This window comes from Pinus tabuliformis, chromosome 5_2, assembly GCF_031772625.1.
Source record: "Pinus tabuliformis cultivar Carrire ecotype Pingquan chromosome 5_2, CPIR1, whole genome shotgun sequence".
Lineage (NCBI taxonomy): Eukaryota > Viridiplantae > Streptophyta > Pinopsida > Pinales > Pinaceae > Pinus > Pinus tabuliformis.
In genome coordinates, this window is record NC_142306.1 from 1,039,069,116 (window position 1) to 1,039,091,079 (window position 21,964).

The window sequence follows — 21,964 nt, forward strand, 5'->3', positions numbered from 1 at the left end:
GATGCAAGGGTTGCATTCTCTTCTTCCTCCTTGGGCTTCATCTCATTGTTGTTGCTACTATCAAGTTTGCACTTGAATAAGTCTCTCCTCATCTCTTCCTGTTGAAGGGCATCCCACATCCCTTCCCAATCTGGCAATCTCTCTCTGCCCAAGATGCACTGGACAAATACTTTCCATTCTTCTGAAACAAAATTCGGGGCCACCATAACCATCTCGGTAGCCTAAGGTGTTGACCCCACAGCTGCCAACGAGTCTCAGATTTCCTGAAGCCTTGTCAGAAACGGATCAATGTGTTCCCCCTTTTGCATATGCGTGGATCTCATCTTCTGGTCCAAGTACATCTTCCGTTGCTCTGAAGATCCTTTGTATAGCATACCCAATGCTTCCCACATCTGTCGGGCAGTGTCCTTGCCGACAATGTGACACACTACATGATCTCTCACTCCATCGAAGATCAATCGCTTGGCCTTTGCCATCTCACCCTTGTAATTCTTGAGCGGACCTGGGTCCGCAAGTATAGCTACCACACTGTCTAGTTGAGCGTGATAGGTTTTGAGATCACGCTCATCGAGGAGGCATGAGATCCTTGCCTTCCAAATCACATAGTTGGATGCACCATCCAACCGATCCTGATCTCTTAACCCACTAGCCGCCCGGCAAAGCAATCGCGATCCATACAGATTTGGCTTGGAACCTTGGCGTTTCGTACAGTCGATCCGTCCACCAAAACGCATTTCAGAAATTCCGAAACATGGATCAGGTTGAACGGTTCCAATAGGGCAGGAACTGTCGGAACCGTCTTTTTCAGCCTGATCTGCATATCAAAATTTCCGAAATGCGTTTCGGTCAGCAAATCGCCCACAGATCCGTACGGATCACGTTTCGGGCTTTTGATCTGAGGGAGGGGGAGCATTTCCTGCAACACTGATGGGAAGGATTCCAGTTCAAATGGAGCAGCCATGGCAGCAGAGATGTAATTCCAGGATTTGAGTCAATTCTAAGTGGCAAAAGTACCTCCCTCGCTAGAGGAAGTGTTGATGTGTGTATCTCGGGCACGTACTTTTGCATAGGCCTAAGTGTTTAGGTATGCAAGAATCGCTCAAAGTCTCCTCAAGACACTTCCTCAAGTATTGAGTAAGTTGTTATTGTAACTTAGCCTAAGTCTAACTTAGGAAAAGCACATAATTAATTATGTTGGCTATTGAGCTAAAGAAACTTAAGAAAAGTAAAGTATTTACTTCAGTGATTATGTTTTAATCTCAATCGTTGATCTCATAGGGGAGATCTAATCTTGACCATGCATCACATTTGGAGGTTAGGGTTAGGGATTTAGCTCAACAAAAAGTTATAAAAGTAAGGCTATGAAGAGAAGAAACACCACACAGGAGCACAAGACTATGAGAAGAACCTCTCAGTGACAAGGTGGAGAAGGACTTCCACTCAAGTATGTTGAGTCCAAGGAAGATGCAATGAGTAGCATTAGCAATTCAGATCAGTGAAGCAGGTCAATGACAAATGTAGGGCCTAAATAGTTGGATCATATCCAAGGTATGTTGTAAATGTATTTTCCTCAAATGGGCCATCATCCCAGGATGGGGACCCAAATAGATTTAGATTATTAAGTTAATGAGGAATTATCGATTAGGCAGAATTTGAATGTGCCACATATGATTGATATTGGTTCATATTTTTGCTTCCACTAAATAAAATTGTGTTAAGGACCTAGTCGTGCTTTTATTCAATAGATCAATAATAATTTGCTAGGAACTGATTGTCGGGTGGTAGGTTTAGGATTTAACAAAATATTTACCCTTAGATGCTATATACAAGAGAAAACTTTGCATATTTGGTATCTATTACATAACGAGGGGTGGAGATGATAACCTCCAATTGTTTCGGGGGAGGGGTGGGGAAAGAGAAAACTAAATGAGGAGTCTAAAACACTAGCCTCGACATCATCTTCTACACATAGTGAGACATCTGGCAATGGTCATGCAGCTCCAACCACATGACTTCTATGAGAGATAACCTCCAATTGTTTCAGGGGAGGGGTGGGGAAAGAGAAAACTAAATGAGGAGTCTAAAGCACTAGCCTCAACACCAACTTCTACACATAGTGAGACATCTGGCAATGGTCATGCAGCTCCAACCACATGACTTCTATGAGAGGACAAGCCAATCCTTTGCTCATAAAATTGGTATATGAAATTCATACCTAGCTTCTAGATTAATAATTGTAGATCACACATGATGATGACGTACATCTATTTATATATGATGTAATTTTGTAGTTATTGGTCTTGAAAGGACAACTATTAGGGTTTAGTATCAAGAATTGATGTTTAAAATTTAAGTAATTATTTGGCATCCGCTGCATATATATCTTAGCATTTTTTCCATATTTATGTGCCAATATGTTTATTTGACTTTGTTGGTTTATATTTCTAAGAAAAAAGAAAAAAAAAATGAAGTCATTTTGTATTTTTTATGCTTCCTGTGGTTTGCCAAATTTGCCAATTTTTCTGATGTCTTGATGTTGAACCGTTGGAAATATTTTTTCAATGCCTATACTTTCAACAGTGATATTATGTTCCCAATCAATATTAGCATTGGGTTTAACAGGATCATTATTTTGCTATACACGTAAGAATGGCCATTATCATGGAGAATCAATTGAAGAATTTTGTCCACTATTGCAACCTTAACCTTGCCTGATTAACCAAAAACAGAGTCTTACATATAAGTGGACAAGACTTGCTGTGACATCCAGAATTTCCCCTACTAGTAACAGATTGGCACTTAAAACCTTTATGATACTGACTAAATGAGATATCACATATCATCTTGCTCTAAGAAATAATCTTTCAGCAGGAACACCTTAAGACCATTTCTAGATATTGATAAAAAAACATTAAGACCATTAGTAGATGACTTTCCCTATCAAATTTCACAATTATATATAAATTAAATTAAAAAAGAAAATAAAATAAAAGGTATTCATCCATTACAACTAAATATATCAATTTTTTAGTAATCATCCTCAAACTTATAGATGAGAGACGTCATAATGCCTTGCAAGTGGAAGCACATAGATAATCTCAAAGGAAAACACAGGAAACTTTGCAATAAGTCAGCCTCGGAGTCATGTTATATCATTTAATCAAAAAAAAAGTCGTAACAGCTCAGCAATTGCTTGGAACATATCAAAGATAAACCATTTTTATGTCCCGCACACTTATGGAAGTGGTTCAAGATAAGAAGCAAATGCAATATATTACAAGAAATTAGCTAATCTTTCAAAATCATTTTTTTCTGAAATTTATGAATACCAATGAAATCTGTAAAACAATAGATATCCCCAATATTTCACTTACTTTTAGTCTTTCGTGAGCTTCTCTCACTGTTTTTCCATCCTTTTTCTTCCGCCAGTTAAGGCCATCTTTACGAAAATAGCGCAAAGCCTTCCGATCAAAGAGAAATAGAGATCCATCTATTGCCATAAATAAAAGGAAAGAACAACATATGGTTAAATCTACCAACTGTATCTCTCAAGGACCAAAGAGTCGTAGGATTTTAATTCAGAAATGCATCTTATATTAACAGGAAAGTATTTTCAAAGCTCAAAATAAAGGCCAAAGGTAATATACAAATGTGGTTCATATCATTTTCCTTGATGCTACTAGGGCAGAAATAAAATCAGAATATAACGAAGCATCTAACTCTTTAGTATCTTCAATCTAAAGGCCTTTGGCTAACATCCGCATGCATACCTCTTCCCACCAAACATGACAAAAAAACTGAAATAATCTGATCTCATCAGAAAAAACATGCTTGTATCGCAATCTCCAAATAGTGAACAATGCAGTGTTCAACAAGACAAACAAACTAATTTAACTACAATGCATGCTAGTACCATTTGTCATTAATGGGAAAATCAAGGGTACAAATGAATTAAGAAAGGATGTCCACCACAATATGCCAGGTATACAGGAAAATTAACACTGGAGAGGACATTACCATTCCAACCTTGTGCCATGAAATATTTGAGATAACAATGCTTGTAGATATCAAGTGTATAAAAGATGAAAGACTCAACACAAGCAATGCTTCATTTCAGCTTCAAGTAACATGTAACATTTTAACAATTAACATCTTAAGGCATAGTTGAAAAATACCTGTCCTATTCAATAGAAAAACACAGGTGTAACTCATTTCAGCTCTTTCAAACACAATGCAAGGCTTGACAGTTATAAAATTTGGAAGCATGAGAATATCATTATTGACTCAAACCTCTAGAGGAGAGTCAAGTCAATGAGTGAAAGTATCAAATTCTAAGAAAATGGAATGATGCATAAAAGAGAGCACGTTTAAGACTATACAGACCTAAGAAAAAAAACAGGTGAATGCCAAAAGGCAATACTATCAGAGGCATCTAGCTCTTGGCCACTACAAGCATGCTTCCAAGCCCTTTGTGAGCACTCACATTATCAATAAGCAATTAATCTGCAAAGAGACAAAAATAATGGTACTGAAAAAACAAAAGCATCCTTGAGATTTTAAATAGCAAAAATTTCTGAAATATTGGAAATAATGGCTTGTTTAGAATAATGCCATGGATGTTATGAAACGATAATCACCTTTACAAGAAAGTCAGGAAACTATCAATCATGCTTGCAAATTTTCAGCATCGCCATGTGTCAGATAATACAATAAAATGACAAAATTGTGCAGATAGAAGACAAAGATTACAAGATGTTATCTACCATTTTGTAAGGAAATTTTTGGGGTGCCGAGAAGGCATCTTTTTAACAAATGGTTGTGGTATTCGAAGAAGAAAAGTTTCTGAATGTCTTTCTTCAGCCCAGTGTGAAAAATAAGGTGGTGTTGCTGTAAGAAATATTTCGATTCCCAGCCTCCAACATCTTTCTGGGTATTAAAACCTTCACAGGGACTGATCTTGGAGCTGTTATAACAACATGATTTTGTCTCCTAAATCACTCTTTCAACGCATATCTCCCTTGATAAATTACCCTCCACATATATCAAGGGGCCTAGGACAAGAACTTGAGCGGAATAATAGTAGATATTAAGAAAGATGCAAAGGGAGAGCTTGATGCTATTGTGTGAACACCCAATGAAGGAACAAATAGATCTTGCTCTACTAAAAAATCCTTTAGGCACTGTTATCCACCAGAATTGGGTAACCCATAGTAGAAAAATATCCTCCTCTTTGGACAGCCAGCCAGTGAGCAGCCCTATATGATCAGCACATAACATGATGTTAGGATCCTCCACTTTTTGCTCTGGTCAGATTTCTCTCCCCCATACAACATTCCTTCTCGAAGGAAGATGAGTCATCCATCGGCATTGTTACCGCTCAATCTAGCAGGTGACCTGAGGGAAAACACTAGGGCAAGGGCAACAAATGGAGCATTAGCCCATTGTCACCTCAGTTAAGGGTCCCTTCTATTTACGGACTTTCACCGATGGGAGGAGACCCGATATAAATGGAGTCACTAATGAATGATAATTCAATGGATATGAGTGACCCAAACCCTTTCCGAGAAGGTTTTGAAGGATGGAGCTTGCTTGCTTTCTAAGCAAGGTACTATGTGCTTCTAGGGAAAGGAAGAGGATTTTGGAAGTTACATGTATGAGAATAGGCTTTGAAAGGAGTTCACCACACTCTAAATCCTTGTTAAAGTTGGTATCCCGGATGGTTCTTGAAAAATGGTCCTTTGAAGGAGCGGGACCACATGGGGCCAAGTGGAACCAGTCTAGGGTATGAGGAAAGTATGAAATAATCAGTGATTTTCTTACCCTAGACAAGGTGGGAAGGATAAAAGAAAGTATTTCACTCAATGATGTTGCTTTGACCCTGGGAAGCACTAGCCTTGGGGATGGTAGGGCAAGTTTTGGTCCCGGAGCTAAGGCGTCGCTTTTCTCCTAACTCCACCGTCAGAATGTCTTCAAATTTGGAGGAGGGCTAGAGGAAAGGCCAGCGCAAGAGACCCTAGGAGATTGAGCTTTTTCAGTGGCTAACTTGTCAGGAAATTGATGCCCTAGGCATCCCAATGTGACTAGACTTGGGAGAAGGTGAAAGAATAAGTGTTAAGGTGACCACCCTTGGTAGATCAGTGCCTTAATCCTATGTTGTCAGACCCGACAAAGGAAGGGCCAGTATCGCTGGATCTACAGATTTGAACTGTATCTGGATCCAAATCCGTTGAAATATGGCTGCCTACGGATCTTGACTTTTCGAAAACGGTTCATGCTATGAGGAAACAAATCGAGTCATGTTGCCGGAACCGCCGAAATGGTTTGAAGTTAAGTTACAAACCCGATTTTATTTTTAGATTTTTATCTTTCATAAAGTATGGTCCCCCTTCCCTTTGTCGGCACTCGGCAGTCACAAACCTGATTTTCACCGTCAGCCCCCTTGCTTCACACAGCAATGCATCCCTTTGTCAGCAGTCATGCCCAGGCAGGGTTGAATATTCACCATCAGCCCTCCTGCTTCACAAGCAACGCATCCCTTTGTCGACAGCCACGCCCAGGCAGTGTGTAATATTCATCCCCGGGCCCCCTGATGCACCAGCAACACAGCGACTGTTTGGAAGTTGGAACACGGCGAGGAACACAGCAACTTAAGCAAACTTAAGGTTGTCGCCGCCAGGAACAGTTGAAAGGTTTTAACTGTTTACGATTTAAGGAACGAACACTCAAAAAGGTAATCATTAGTTTACCCACCTTATAGTTATAATCCTTGAAAATGTTGAAGAACAGAGCCCTCCTTTACTAGTTATTATATGTAGTTATAACTTTACTGTCTTATAAAAATGGGGCCCTCCTTCATTAAATTTTACTATTTACTTAGTCTTTTAGCACTTACTCTTATGTCTTCCTATATATTTATTTAATTTTTGATGCTCTTATTACTCATATGGTCCACATCAAAATCTTCCTCCAAGTATATTGCTTATTTTATTGAAATGCGCAAAGACTCCGATGTCAATCTTCTGGCCAGCTTGTCCGTCCATAATGGCCCATAAGGGGCTACTATGTAGTAGTGGTAATTTCTAGTGGCAATTTAACTCTAGGGAGTGGAATATCACCACCCCTCCTCTATCAACCAGCAAGGCCCCATATGGCAGGTATATTGCTTATTATATTTTATCCTGGCTTATAATTAAAAACCTTTTCTTTTTATACCTATTCAGACCATGCTCCCATCTGGTGCCAAGGCATTCCCTACTGACAGTATCTTAGGTGTCTTAATACTTTGGCTTTTGTGGACAATCTTTGAGTTGTTAACAGGCATAAACGTTTAAACTGTATATAAGTGATTTATTTTCCCATGTTCATGGAGAAAGGGTAATTCCCAGTGCTAATATAAAGTATTTTAAATGTATTTCTTCTTAAATTTTAATGTATTTTAATTTTAATTTTGTGTATTTAATTATGTATTTTAATTTTTAATTGTTTATTGATAATATATTATAATTTGAATTTTATATGTGGTAACCTATAGAGTCTAGACCATTATCATTATGGAACCATCCCAACATAAGCATAGTGAAGGGGAAATCATCAAAATAGACCCAAAATCTCCTCTATGGCAGTATGTGGAGATTATCGGAAAAATCTCGGAGGTGGTTCATTTAAATGGAAGTGCAATGAATGCCAAGATATAAAAAATGGCTCATCTACTAGAGTGAAGGCCCACCTCACTGGTCAAACTAACAAGGGGTGCAAGTATGCATCAGGCCAAAAGATGCAAATGGAAAACCTGGCCAAGGTTTGAGTCCTGAAAAAATAAAATTCTATGCATCTTTGCAAGAAGTTGCTGATACGAAACTTGCTAAGGGAAAACACCCTGTGAAAGCTCTAAAACTAGACCTCCATTGCCATCTAGGCCTGCTGCCACAACTAATAAACAGCCCACTCTAGGCCCTCTTGAAGCGTGTTTCAATAATCAAGGTAGAGACATAGCCGATGAACATGTAATCCATTGCATCTATGTAAATGGGCTAGCATTCAATTTTGTGTGTTCCCCTTATTTGCAACAAATGATTAAGGTAGTTAATGAAGAGCCAAAATGGTACAAAAGCCCTAGATATAAAAAGGTATGCACTACTTTGTTGGCATCAGAGAGACAAACTGTGGATAGAAAACAACAGGCAATTTGGGATACATCGGCAAAAACAGGGGTGTCCATCATTTATGATGGATGGAGAGACCAAAGAAACCACCCATTAATTAATGTTGTTGAAGTATGCCCCCAAGGGGCAATGTTTTTGAAGGTTGTTGATTGCAGTGGAATAGAGAAAGATGCATCTTTCATATCCACAATTCTTATTGATGCAATAGAAAGTGTGGGGCCACATAAAGTTGTCCAAATCATTACGGACAATGCATAGCCTTGTAAAGTTGCAGGTTTGATTGTGGAGGGTCGATATGATCACATTTTTTGGAATCCATGTGCAATACATTCATTGAACCTTATGCTTGCCAAGATTGGTGAGATTGAATAGATTAATAAAATATATGTGGCAGCAAAAGAAATCCAAATGTTCATAACCAATCATTCAATATACCAGGCCATATATCGAGGTTTTGCAAAGTTGGAGCTACTGAATGTACTTTTTTTAATCAATACTATTTCAAAGTTGTATCGGAAATTCTTAATTTTATTTACAAATTTATATATGATTTCTCATTTGAGATTTGACTTTTTGAAACTTATAAGTTGTTGAAACTCGTTTTTCCTCCCACACTCTTGTCATAAAGAGGTTTGTGGAAGTGAGACAAACATTACAAGCAATGGTCATTGACCCTCTTTGGGAATTATGGAGGACTTCCACTCCTGATGGAGGGCAAAAAATCAAGTCCATCATTATGATGCATGGTGGGACAAGGTCCAATACCTTATGCGGTTTACTGAACCAATCTTGACCTTGTAATATCCCTTATCAGGAATATTCCTCAAACACAAGCAAACTCCAACCAGAGATGGACTGGGAGGGCATTTACCAGATATGTCGCCTCTGAAAAGAGGACGAGATCTGGAGGCTACCTGGCCCTTTCTAGACTTTGTCTAAGAGTATAGGAGAAAACACACAAGTGGTATCGTAGCCGGGAGGCTCAAAGAGATAAAAATAACAATGGTGCAACATATAACAATATAACCATAAGCAGATACTCACGAAATGCAGAGAGAAATACTAAGCCATTTTATTATATTGAGTAATAGAATGAGTACAGGAGGTGATCAGAAAGATGGCACCTCGACTTGCACAAGGCAAGTGAAGAAATACACTCAGAATAGCAAAAGAATGGCCTCTCTCTGGACTGCGTCCAAGCTGCTGGAGAACTATCGTGCTGCTGCTACTGCTAGAAATCAAATGAGAATTTGGAGTTGTTCCCCTCAGAAAATGCTGAAACTCTGGAATCGGATTCTACTCAGAAAACCCGGAAAAACTCAGAAAACTTTTCTGAAATGGCCAACCCCCGAAAATCGCCCCCTCGAGGACCCACGCAAACCCTCGAGGCTCTGCGTTGCTGCTAAAATGAACCCACCACAACTATGCCTGAAACTCAACCAAACTCCTCCAATATGCAAGGGTTGATCCCCTGTGCAACCTCCCAGCACAAATCCCCCTGCAAAACCTCAATCCAGAACTCTTGCCAGAAAGAACTGCGTCATCCCTCTCAAGACTGCGTAGTCATCCAATATGCTCAATCCCCCTGCCAAAATGCTAATGAACTACTGCAAAAATACTGATGGAAATACCTTGCCCGAGCAGGCACTCGAAGTCCTTCGGGGCTAAGGGTGAGATCTCCGAATGGAGACACTCAATGCACTAAACAGTGCTGCAGACTAGCTAAACAGCCAGCGTGCTCTAAGTCAAAGTGATTAGCTCAAATGCACATAATCGAATGCCAAAATGAGGAGGCTCCTCTCTCCTTTATAACATTGGCCTCTCTCAATCCCAAGGCTCACCTCCTCCAACGTAGCTTTCCTCTTGCCACATGTTTCTCACCATCTGCGCAGTCACTCCAAGTGTCTACGTGGACCCCTCCTCTACGTGGTTCTTTGGCCCCCCTTGGCTCACGTTTTAAGTTACAACGTTGTGCGACTAGGGAGTGTCTTTATTCATGAAGTGAGTATGTCTCCCTCTCCTCACCCTTTTATTTATAAATAGCTATAGAAGGCAAAATTGAACAAAATCAAATATTCCAATTAGCCATGGCTAATTAGGAATATTACAGACCTTGATCAGGGCATTTGACACAAATACACTTTGCTTGGGTAAAGTTTATGAATACATTGACAGTATGTTGGAGAGGATAAGGGAAATTATCAAGGCAAATGAAAATGACCCTTTTGAAACATTCTATTATGAAGTGAAGGACATAGTTACAGAAAGGTGGAAAAAAATGACCACACCATTACACATTTTGGCCTATGCATTGCACCCTAAATATTATCATTCCAAGTTTTTGTCTTTACCTGGTAGAATAGTGCCAAACTAGGATTCTGAAGTGGTACAAGGATACAAGGCATCTTTGAGGAAAATTTATAGAGATATGGGAGTTGCAATGGAAGTATGCCAAGAATTTGGAGGATCTGTGCAATCAACTGGTAGCTTTTCAGATCCAGTAGCTATGGATGATCGAGGTCATATTGATCCTATTACTTGGTGGGGCTTCCATGGTGGGGATAGCATTCATCTCTCCACTCTAGCCACTAGGTTGTTTTCACAGGGTGCTAATTCCTCATCAACCAAGAGGAATTGGAGTACATATGGCTTCATCCATTCATTGAAGCGAAACAGGATGGGAGCAACGAAGGCTTAGGATCTTGTGTATGTTCATTCCAACCATTGTCTTCTATCACATGTTGAACTAGAGTATAAAAAAAAGGTCCGAGCAAGATGTGGGATGTGGAGCCCGAGATCTCTGACTTGAACCTGACACTAAATGCCATGACTCACCTCAGCCTACTTGAGGATATTGTTCCACCACTAGTGCAACCTACAAATGCAACTTCCTACATTCCAGGACCCCCATCATCTATTCATGATGTAGAGTTGCAATATGCAGAATATAATGTAGATCCATTTGAGGCTATGTAAATGTATTTATTATTATCATTTATGATATTATGATCCTTTTTGTTACTCTATATGAGGGACGATGCATCATTTCAGTGTTTCATTTATAATACATCTAATGGTTTCAGTTCTAAAAGTGTTTGATGGTTTCAGGGAGTATTTGATTTTTGAACTCCAAAGTGTTTTTTAAAATTTTAAAATATTATTATATTTTATTATTTTGTACTTGACGTATCCTTGTCATATCCGTATCCTGGATTTTCAAAAAACTAGCGGATCCGAATCTGGATCTGTATCTGTATTTGAATCTTGGTAACTAAGTCTTAATCCTTGGGAGAATGGAGACTATGTTGATTATGTGTAAGATTTCTTGGTCCCTAGTCAAGGAGGCCTAAAAATTACTTCACAAACCCCTCTAGGTCAAGTGAAAGCAATCTTGCAGCGTTATATTTCAAATGTGCAAGAGGAATAGCATATCAAGGTCAAATTTACCCCTAGGAGATTTCGCTCATACTACTTGGGCCAATACATGGAGATAACATTATAATAGAGACAAATCAGTGGTCAAACCTAGTCAAATCATATAGTCAACCTACAGTCAAAACAATCCTGCAACTTTGTGGCCAACCCTAGTCAAATAGCTCCTTTTGCCTTAGTTTCTGTGCAAGATAATGCGGCTTGCTTGGACGGTCAAAACGCAATCAAACAGGCCTTCTAAATTCTAGAAGTCAACACTGGTCAAAGTCTCTTCACAACAGAAAGTCAACGTTATAATGTCCAGATGGGGATTTGAATAGTAGATACCAGAAATAAACTTGAACAGCGAAATAAACCATAAATAGACACACAGCCAGCAAAAATACACTAGTAGATGCTGATAAAATCACTGACCCATTTTATTAATCCACTTAAAAGAGTACATCAACATGAAGGAATAATGGAACCTGAGCTTGTTAAGCAAGTGGAGCAAAACCCAGAAAAATATCTCTGGCCCAACTAATGAATGACTCTAGCAATGATGTAGATCGCTCGATGAGAAGACTGTTGTAAACCGGCTATGACAAAACTGCTCTCTCCAACTCCACTAAAGCACAACGAAATTTCTGAGTGAAATCTCCTCAAGAGTATTGGGTTTTCGTCCAACACCCACTAGCACACCCGAGGGTTTCCGTCCTGGGGCTACCAATGAAGTAGAGAATCGGATTCTCAACCTCTCATACAAGAAGTAATATCAAATCTCATATGTCCTCTAATGGCCTCCTCCTCCTCTTTTTATAGATATGATGGACCCCTCCAAGAGCAATGAGAGTGAGCTCCCTGTCAGCAGTAACTTCTCCAATAGATAGAAGGTCATTCTTGACTTGACTTATTCTCATGAAATAGGATTGAATAGACTCCCCTTCTCCATCTTGATATCCTTAAACTTGTTTTTGAGAAAGAGGATTTGATTTGCATTGTTCACTTTGAACATACCAACCAACTTATCATACATTTCCTTAGAAGTTTCCAAATCAGAAATATACGCAACCAAATGCTTTTGAATGGAGCCAATCAAAATTTTCTTAACTTTGACCTCACCTTCTCTATATTTTGTTCTAGCAACAGTAGGTGCATTTGAAGGAGGCTCTACCACTTTCCCTTGGACATAATCATGCTCCTCCAAGGTCAAGTCCAAAGTCATCTTCCATGCATGATAGTCAGACTTGTCATTGAGTCTATCCTCAATCTTGAAATATGAAGTAGTAGCCATGGAGACTAGTCCTTGTCAACAAATATCTTGGTGATTGCTTGATCTCTTGCTTGGGCTTGTCCTCACCTGAGCTCTGATACCATGTTAATTTTAGATAACAATGGTATGTTTTATGCTTGCAACAATTACTTCAATGTACTTTTATTAGCCCAATGTCAAATCCACTTTAATTTCCAATAGCAATCACATAAACCATTTATTCACATTGACTAAAATTGTAGATAGAGCATAAGCAATAAATGCAGAAGACAAGTCAAGACAAAAGAACACCAATATATGGTTAAAGTCAGGGAAAACCCCCAAGATGGGGAAAACCCTTAATCAATCCTTCTTATTATCAAAAAATATCAAATGTTCAATAGAGAGAGAATGTCTAGTAGAATACAATGATGAGAGTCAAGGTCAATGTGACTTGACTTTTGTAAATTACCCAAACCACTATAAATCTAATCAGCGTGATGAAGAACTGCAATTCTAAAAATTCAACAACAGTCAGCTTGCCCTAACCAATCAGTAGTCAATGATCAAAACAACAACCAAACTTGCCTTCTTGAGCTCAGTCAACCTTAGTCAAACACGGTCTTCCTAGGTGCTCAAACAGTAGTAAAAATAATCAACAAATCAGCAGTCAAAACCAGTGAAATCATGTATTCAACCCTGGTCAAACAACTACTTTTGCCTTGGTTTTTGTGCCAAATAATGCAGCCTACTTGGACAAACCTATCCTTGGTCAAAACACAGTGAAACAATCCTTCTAAAGTCCAAAAGTCAATGTTGGTCAAAGTCTCCTCACAACAGAAAGTCAACACAGGTCAGATCAGCCCAAGAAACTTCGCACATGTGGATGAGTAGTTGCTTTATATGTACGAACCAATCAAATGAGGAGAGAGAATGTTGTGTTAGTGAATGTGCCAAATGAGGATGAAAGTCTCATTTATTTATATGTGATGATGGGGGTTCAATTTGTCTAATTGACCCCAAGCCGACCTTGACCAATTGTGCTCTTGTGGGCTTGACTTCAAAAACATATTTCTCCTTGTCCAATTTTAGTGCTTCCAAGGTCAATTTTGGTCCTCTCGAAAAGAGGAATATTGTCCAATAATCATCTTAGGTCAATGAGTTGCCCAAAGTGGAATTTGACCCTAGTTGCACATTTTAACAGCCCAGGATGGGAAATAATGACAAAACTAACGTAAATAAATATAGAGAAGAACTCAATATGGTACGTCGTCATCTCGACAATGTGGAAAAGAAGGAAACAGCCTTAGGAGAAGGACAAAAGAAGATAATTGAAACTCAGGAGCGATTAGCGATAGATATCAACAAAATAGACAATATTGAAAAAATGTTGCAAGGAATGCAAAACCAAGAAAAAAGAGATTTTGATTATTGTTGGCAAGCCTTCTTAAAATTAAGAGAGGAAGACAAACGTGAAGAAGCTCTCACGGTTAAAGAACAAGAGGATAGAATGGACCAGCTAGTAGAAAGGGTAAATTCATTTTTTGTAAACCCTTTAAATGCACAAGAACCAGCACAAAGTCCCAAATCTCAAGATAGCGAAGATCCCCCAAATAATGAGGTTCAGCGAATACACTTCTCGGGTAGCCAATACTATACAAAAATTCTAGAAAATGACTATCAGCGAATTAAAAAGAGGTTACCTAAGTATGATGGTAAAGACCAGAGAGGTGTTATTATTTGGGTTAATAAAATGGAAGCCATTTTTTAAACAAACCCACCATTAGGTGAACATGAGAAAATCACGACAGCATCCAACAATTTGGAAGCAGAAGCATATGATTGGTTCCTATGATGGTTTGACAAATGTGACACTCATTCTTTTCATTGAAAGAATTGTGTGGATGCCTTGCTAAAAATATTCTTTGACAAAGAAAAAAAAGTTGTCTACAAAAATTTTGTCCATCTCAAGCAAAAGGGCTCTATAAGCGAATACACCCACGAATGAGAAGTATTGGCTACAGGACAAAGAGGATTTACTAATGACAACTACTTTAAATGTATTGATGAAGACTTAAAGATTATATTCGTGCAAAATTAAAATTGTACAAACCACAAACTATCGAAGAAGCCAAACATGCAGCAAAGCTTATTGAACAAAAAAAAAATCAATAAGTCATCATATACCAATTCCAAAAAATCAAGCAATTACTCGAAGGGAAAATCAAGAATTCCTTGGACAAGCCTAACAAGTATATACCACCTCAATTGCAAGAAGAAGGCAGCCAATATTCAAGCTCTGAAAGGAAAAAGGATGGCAAATGTTGGAAGTGTGGGGACAAATTTTCACCAAGACACAAATGCAACACACAAAAACTCTACAATTGTGAAGCAAAACAAGAAGAGGACTCCTCGAGTATTGTCTCAAACGAAGATACTAACGAGGAAAATGAAGCTCCAAACACAGCCGAAAGAAGAGGCTATTGCGAGAATTTCCCTAGCCGCAATCACAAGAATAGCACAACCACAAACCCTACAGCTAAAAGGACATATAAATAAAGAAAATGGCATTGTATTAATAGACACAGGAAGCACCCACAATTTCATAGATGTCAACATAGCAAGGAGACTAAACCTATTTGTATACTCTGCAGCAGATATATGAGTTATGGTGGCAGATGATAAGAGAATAGATGGATTTGGGAAATGTCACAAGGTCAGATTTTAATTAAGTGATTACGAAATGGAACCTAGCTTCTACATAGTACCCTTGTGAGGTGTAGACGTTGTCTCGGGAGTCGGGAATACAATGGTTACAAACATTAGGAACATACTCCACAAATCACCAAAAGCAATTTAAAAGGTTCAAATGAGCTGGAAGGAAATATAAATTGTTCATTTTTCAAGCCCCCCTACTCAGATTGTATCAACACAACAAATCAAAAAACTCATACGGAAAGGAGCACTTGCATTCATCGGTTAATGTCAACAATTGGAATTATTAACTACAAAAGTAGCATCAGTACAACTACCGAAGGTTGCATCCCTAGTCCAAAAATATGATAAGGTGTTCCAAGAATTACCAATGAAATTACCTCTAAAAAGGAAGATTGAACATATTATAGAAGTTAAACCAAATGTTGTGCCAGTTAATATCAAACCATCTTGCAACCCTCATTACCACAAGATGGAGATAGAAAGACTAATCCAAGATTTGCTAAAGTGTGGAGTCATTACAAAAAGCAGAAGCCCGTATGCAGCCCTAGTGGTACTAGTCTGAAAGAAGGACAGATCCTTCAGATTGTGTATAGATTATCAAGGATTAAACAAGATAACTATTCAAAACAAGTTTCCCATTTCGTTTATAGACGAGTTGCTAAACGAACTTCATGGCGCGGAGTACTTCTCAAAGTTAAATTTGAGATCAGGTTATTATCAAGGAAGAGTAAGGTTAGAAGATATCAAGAAGACCGCATTCAGAACTCATGAAGGACATTATGAGTTTAAGGTGATGCCATTCGGATTAACAAATACACCAACCACATTTCAAGCAACCATGAACGAGCTCTTTCGTCCACACTTGCAGAAGTTTGTATTAGTCTTCTTAGATGATATCCTTATCTATAGCAAAACCTGGAAGGAGAAACTCAAACACCTAGAAGAAGTGCTTTCCCTATTGCAAAAGAAACAATTATATGCAAAATTATCAAAGTGCACCTTTGGCAAGAAGGAAGTTGAATGCCTCGGGCACATTATATCTAAAGGAGTCAAAGTAGACCCCAGTAAAAGTAAATCAATCAACGAATGGCCCAAGCCAAGAAATATATCAAAACTAAGAGGGTTTCTAGGATTAACCAGGTATTACATTAGGTTTATAAGAAATTATGCTTATTTAACCACACCTCCGACAAATTTGTTAAAAAAAATGCTTTTCAATGGGATAGCAAGGTTGATGAATGTTTTGTGTTGTTAAAAGAAATAATATCATCTACCTCGGTAGTGGCAACCCGGGATTTCTCCAAGCCCTTTGTGGTAGAATGCGATGCTTTAGGGTTTGAAAATGGAGCAATACTAATCCAAGACAATCACCCCATAGCCTTTGAAAGTCGAAAGCTCAACAAGAGGGAAAGCTTGAAGTCTACTTACCACAAGGGGATGCTTGCCATCATATATGCATTAAATAACTGGTGTCAATACCTATTAGGATCCAAGTTCTCAATTTGTACAAATCACAACAATGTTCAATTTAATGTTACAATAAAAGACCTTATTAACAGAACAACAAAAGTGGATCGAGAAACTCTTTGCATTTGACATGGAAATTTTACATAAAAAAGAAAAGGATAATGTAGTCGCTGACACTCTCTCACGAAATGATGAAGACATCACAACATGCTCCGCACTAGTGGTAGTCCCTAATTGGTTGGATGAGATTCACACTGAATATGCCAAGGATACAGACTCTTGTTCAATAATCAAAAATATCAATCAACATCCCAACTTTGAACGGCAAAATGACATATTATGGTAATGACGAAGACATCACAACATGCTCTGCACTAGTGGTAGTCCCTAATTGGTTGGATGAGATTCAAACTGAATATGCCAAGGATCCAAACTCTTGTTCAATAATCGAAAATATCAATCAACATCCCAACTTTGAATGGAAAAATGACATATTATGGTATAAAGGAAGAATTTATTTAAGTCCATTATCCAAATTTAAAATAAAAGCTCTAAAAGAATCACACAGTTCCCCTACAACTAGGCATGTTGGATTTTTCAAAACATACTACAACACTCGTCAATCATTTTACTGGAAGGGAATGAGTAAAGAAATTAAGAAGTATGTTGTTGAATTTGATGTATGTTAGAGAAATAAAAGTGAGAATGCCTTGTTAAAATTGGAAACGAGGGCCAAATTCCACCTTAGGACAGCTCATATGATGGAGATGATTATTGCATTGGATTCCTCTTTTTGAGAGGTCCAATTTCCATATAAACATCATCTCATTCTGACAAACAGAAATGGAATTTTGAAGTTATTCTCTCTCATGCACAAATTGTCAAGGTTAGCCTTAGTCAAATGTCGGCTCAAAAGCCCAGTAGATGTGTCTCCTCACCCTCAACGAAGTGTATAAATAGGAGTGACATCTCTCTTCATTTGGACATCAATCATCTCATCACATATATCTCTCTCTCCTCTCTACTTTGCAAGTGAGAAAGAAGGAAGAATTTTTGGGTTTGTTTGCTGGCCAAATTTCAGGAAAACAGGACAGCGTTGACTAGCATTGACCAGGGTGCCTTTGACTAGCATTGACTATGTTGTCTTGGGCAAAATTTCGATTTTTGGAGGCTGCACTCATTGGCACAAAAATCGAGGTGATTGGGACAGTTTGACCAGTTTGACTTTAGCATTGACTTCAAATTTGACTGCAAAATTTACAGCAGTGTTTTCTCTCTCCTTTGACTGGTTTGACTGAACTGTTTTGGGCTGACTTTGACCCTCTTGGAAGGCCAAATTTATCTATTGTTGACCGAGTTGCTTGGAGGACATTTTGGCGCTGCTTTGACCACCATTGACTTTCTGGTTAGGGCTGCAGTTGACTATTGATTTAACAGCATTGTTGTTAAAATTGGAAACTAGGGCCAAACTCCATGTGGATCATCTCATTTATGTCAGCGGATATTTTTCCTAGATTCCTCTTGTCGAGAGGTGTAGGATTGATTTAAAGATGATCCGATTCCAACAAGTATTTATGGAGATATGAATTTATTTGTATTTACTTGACAAATTGGCAAAGTCAGCCAGCAGTTAAATGTGTGGCACACATGCCCTATGAATCATATAAATACAAGTGAGGTTGATTCATTTTCAAATCATTTCATGTCACTCATTCTTCTCTCTCTCTCTCCTTAGCTTTGGGTTATACAAGGAGCAGCTCACACGTGGAAAGGAGGACGCGGTAGGGCAAGGAGGATGCAGAAGCTGCTGAAGGTCTCTTTGACCAGCGTTGACCATGTGTTGACCTTAGAAGAGTGCGGTTTTGGTGTGGCTGCCTCTCCTACGCAGGCCGCAGTTTTTGGCATGAAAATCTAGGCAATCCAACCACAGGTTTAACCAGCGTCAGCTGCCCTAGTTTGGGGCAGCAAGTTGACTTCAGTCAACTGTAGTTTGACTGTGTATTTGGGGTTGTTTAAGGGCTGATTCTTCAGGCTGTTGGAAGAATAGTTGACCGGGAAATTAACCAAGCATATTGGAGGTCAATTTCATCCCGTTTGACTAAGTTTGTTGTTGCTGATTTAGGGTTTGCTGCTGCTGATATAAAATTACAGAAATCTGATTTTGTACTATTTCTCTCTGCTGAACTATTGAAGATAAAAGAAGATTTGATCAAAGGGTTTCCCCACATTGGGGTTTGTCCCTGGCTAGCCGCCACATCTTGTGTCTCTTGTCTTGGCTTGTTTTCTGTCAATTGTTTAATGTTCTATCTGCATTTTACTTAATGTATATGTGATTGCTAATCAGCGGTTAATAAGAAGAGAAGAAGTAACTTGCACCGAGCATAGAACATACCATAATTTAACAACTGTTTTGGGCAAGCTTATTTGATATTTGTACCCTCTCTCTCTATTGAACTATTGAAGAATAATAAGAAGATTTCATCAAAGGGTTTCCCCACATTGGGGTTTTTCCCTAGCATCCACCACATCTTGTTTTCTCTTGTCTTGGCTTGTCTTCTGCGTATGTTTTTATGTTCTATCTGCATTCACTGTCAATGTGTTTAAGTTAATGTGATTGCTACTGGATATAATTGGAAATTGTCATTGGGCTGATAAGGAACATTGAAGTAAATTGTGCTAAAGCATAGAACATACCATTGTTATCTAAAATTAACATGGTATCGGAGCTCAGGTGAAGACAAAGCCCAAGCAAGAGTGAGGAAAAGCAATCACTAAGGGAAGTTGTTGGACAAGGACTTGGAACTAGTCCCAATGATGACTACATCTTACTTCAAATCCGAGGACAAGCTTAAGGACAAATCTGACTATCATGCATGGAAGATGTCTCTAGATCTGACATTGGAAGAAAATGATGCCATGGACTATGTCAAAGGAAGAATAGTGGAGCCTCCTTCAAATGCATCCACAGCTGCACAAACAAAGTATAAGAAAGGTGAGGTTAAAGCTAAGGAAATTATTGTTGATTCTATTCACAAGCCTTTGGTTGCTTGTCATTCTAAGGAGATGTATGACAAGCTGGTTGGGATGTTCAAAGTAAATAATGCAAATCAAGTTCTCTTTCTCAAGAACAAGTAGAAAGACATCAAGATGGATAGAGGAGAATACTTCATAAGGATTATTGGGATCAAGAATGATCTCCTATCTACTGGAGAAGTCATTGGTGATAGGCAGCTTACTCTTATTGCACTTGGAGGCTTTACAAGGGAATGGGATGTGTTCAACACTACCATCCTCAACAATGACAGGTTTTCAGGATTTGATGAATTATTGGCTAGATGCACTAAAGAAGAAATAAGGATGATGGAAAGAGACAAGCCCTCAATTGGAAACAATCATACCGCCTTCTCAGCTCATGCTAAGAGGAAGAACAATGTTGGTCCAAGAAGTCAAGGTCAAGGGTTCAAGTCGGGATTCAAAAAAGGAAGAAAAGGAAGATGCTTCAATTGTAACAGGTTTGGCCACTTCGCTAGAGAGTGTCCTCACAAGAAGGATACTCCAAGAGATGATAACAACAATAACAACAACTTGAAGGGAAATGGCAATCAAAGGAACAACAGGTTCAACAACAAAGGAAAGAGGAATGCTACCGCTGCTCGAAATAGAAATAGTCGTCCTCCCCAGAAGTCGAGAAACTCCAGGTATGAAGAAGTTAATGTCGTAAAGCAAAAATAATTTTATCTTATTTCCGCCTTCACCACTGCCTCTCCTCCACATACATTGGATCATTGGTTGATTGATAGTCGTGCCTCAAGGCACTTCACTGGGTACAAAGAGGCTCTCTCAAACTTGATTGAAAAGAAGACAAATACAGAGATTATACTTGGGGATAATGTCACTTATCTCGTGAAAGGAATTGGGATTATTACTCTCCACTTAAATCAAGCTCAAACTCTACATTTACAAGAAGTTTTATATGTAACTGATCTGAAAAGGAACTTGGTCTCTATTTTTGCGATGGAAGGTAAAGGTTTTAAGGTGACATTCATTGATGGGAAAGTTCGTATTTGGCAAAGAAACCCAAGAGATGCATTCACTCTTGGATTCAGGGTTGAAGGTTTCTATCAGGTTGGAGGAAGTCCGTTGGGAGCAATGAATTGTGATACTTTTCTTCAATCCAATTTATGGCACTCAAGATTTGTTCACCTTCATTTCAAAGCCTTACCTTATTTAAGGAAGATGGTCACAAGTATACCTAAATTCAACTTAGATCATGAAGGTGTTTGTCAAGGTTGTGAACCTAGAAAACATACAAGGGGACCTTCCCCTCAAGTGAAACTCAAACCACCGATATTCTTCAATTGGTCCTGTTGACCCCTACTGGTCAACTACCCATGCAGTGCACCCCGTTTTTCTTGACAAAAAGAAGCAGCACCTGATCAGCATGTCCGTGCCATCCTGCCATCATCAACAACTTGATCTTGTTTTTGTAAACCCAGTCTGCATGTATTAACTGTAAATAATCTTAGCAGACATGAAGTCATGTATGTAATTTGCCTAGGTGGACCTAACTTTCTGATGATAATCTACGTCCCGGAAGGTTTTTTGTCTCACCGATCCACGGATCGGCAGAGTTTTCCTTCAAACCTGACCCCAAAGCCGGGATTGATTTTGTCATTAGAACTTTAGGAGAATCCTAGTGTGTTGATCTGCTAGATTATCGTTGTGTCGCAGAACTGGGTGTTTTGTGAGGGTCTGTATTAATTGGGTTTGTCCCTTAAGATGTAATTTTGTAAAAGTCATGATGTAATGTGTCCTGAGGGTCGAGAAATGTTTTAAATCCCCTCATGAGTCCTAAGTCCTAGGTCCTAGGTAATGTTTCCGAAAGCTTAGTTCACTGATCCATGTTAAATGAATTAAAAAATTAAAAAATGAATAAAAATAATAAAAAATTAAA

General features: G+C 38.7%; 1 protein-coding gene across 1 annotated transcript in view; it reads right to left on the reverse strand.

The window, feature by feature from the left end:
• LOC149162776 (calmodulin-binding transcription activator 3-like) overlaps nucleotides 1–21,964 on the reverse strand; it is a 351,577-nt gene that overhangs the window by 207,705 nt on the left and 121,908 nt on the right. The window contains exon 3 of the mRNA XM_089437389.1: nucleotides 3,375–3,490. Within this exon, the coding sequence (XP_089293515.1) occupies nucleotides 3,375–3,490 (116 nt within the window). The remainder of the gene's footprint in view (nucleotides 1–3,374; nucleotides 3,491–21,964) is intronic.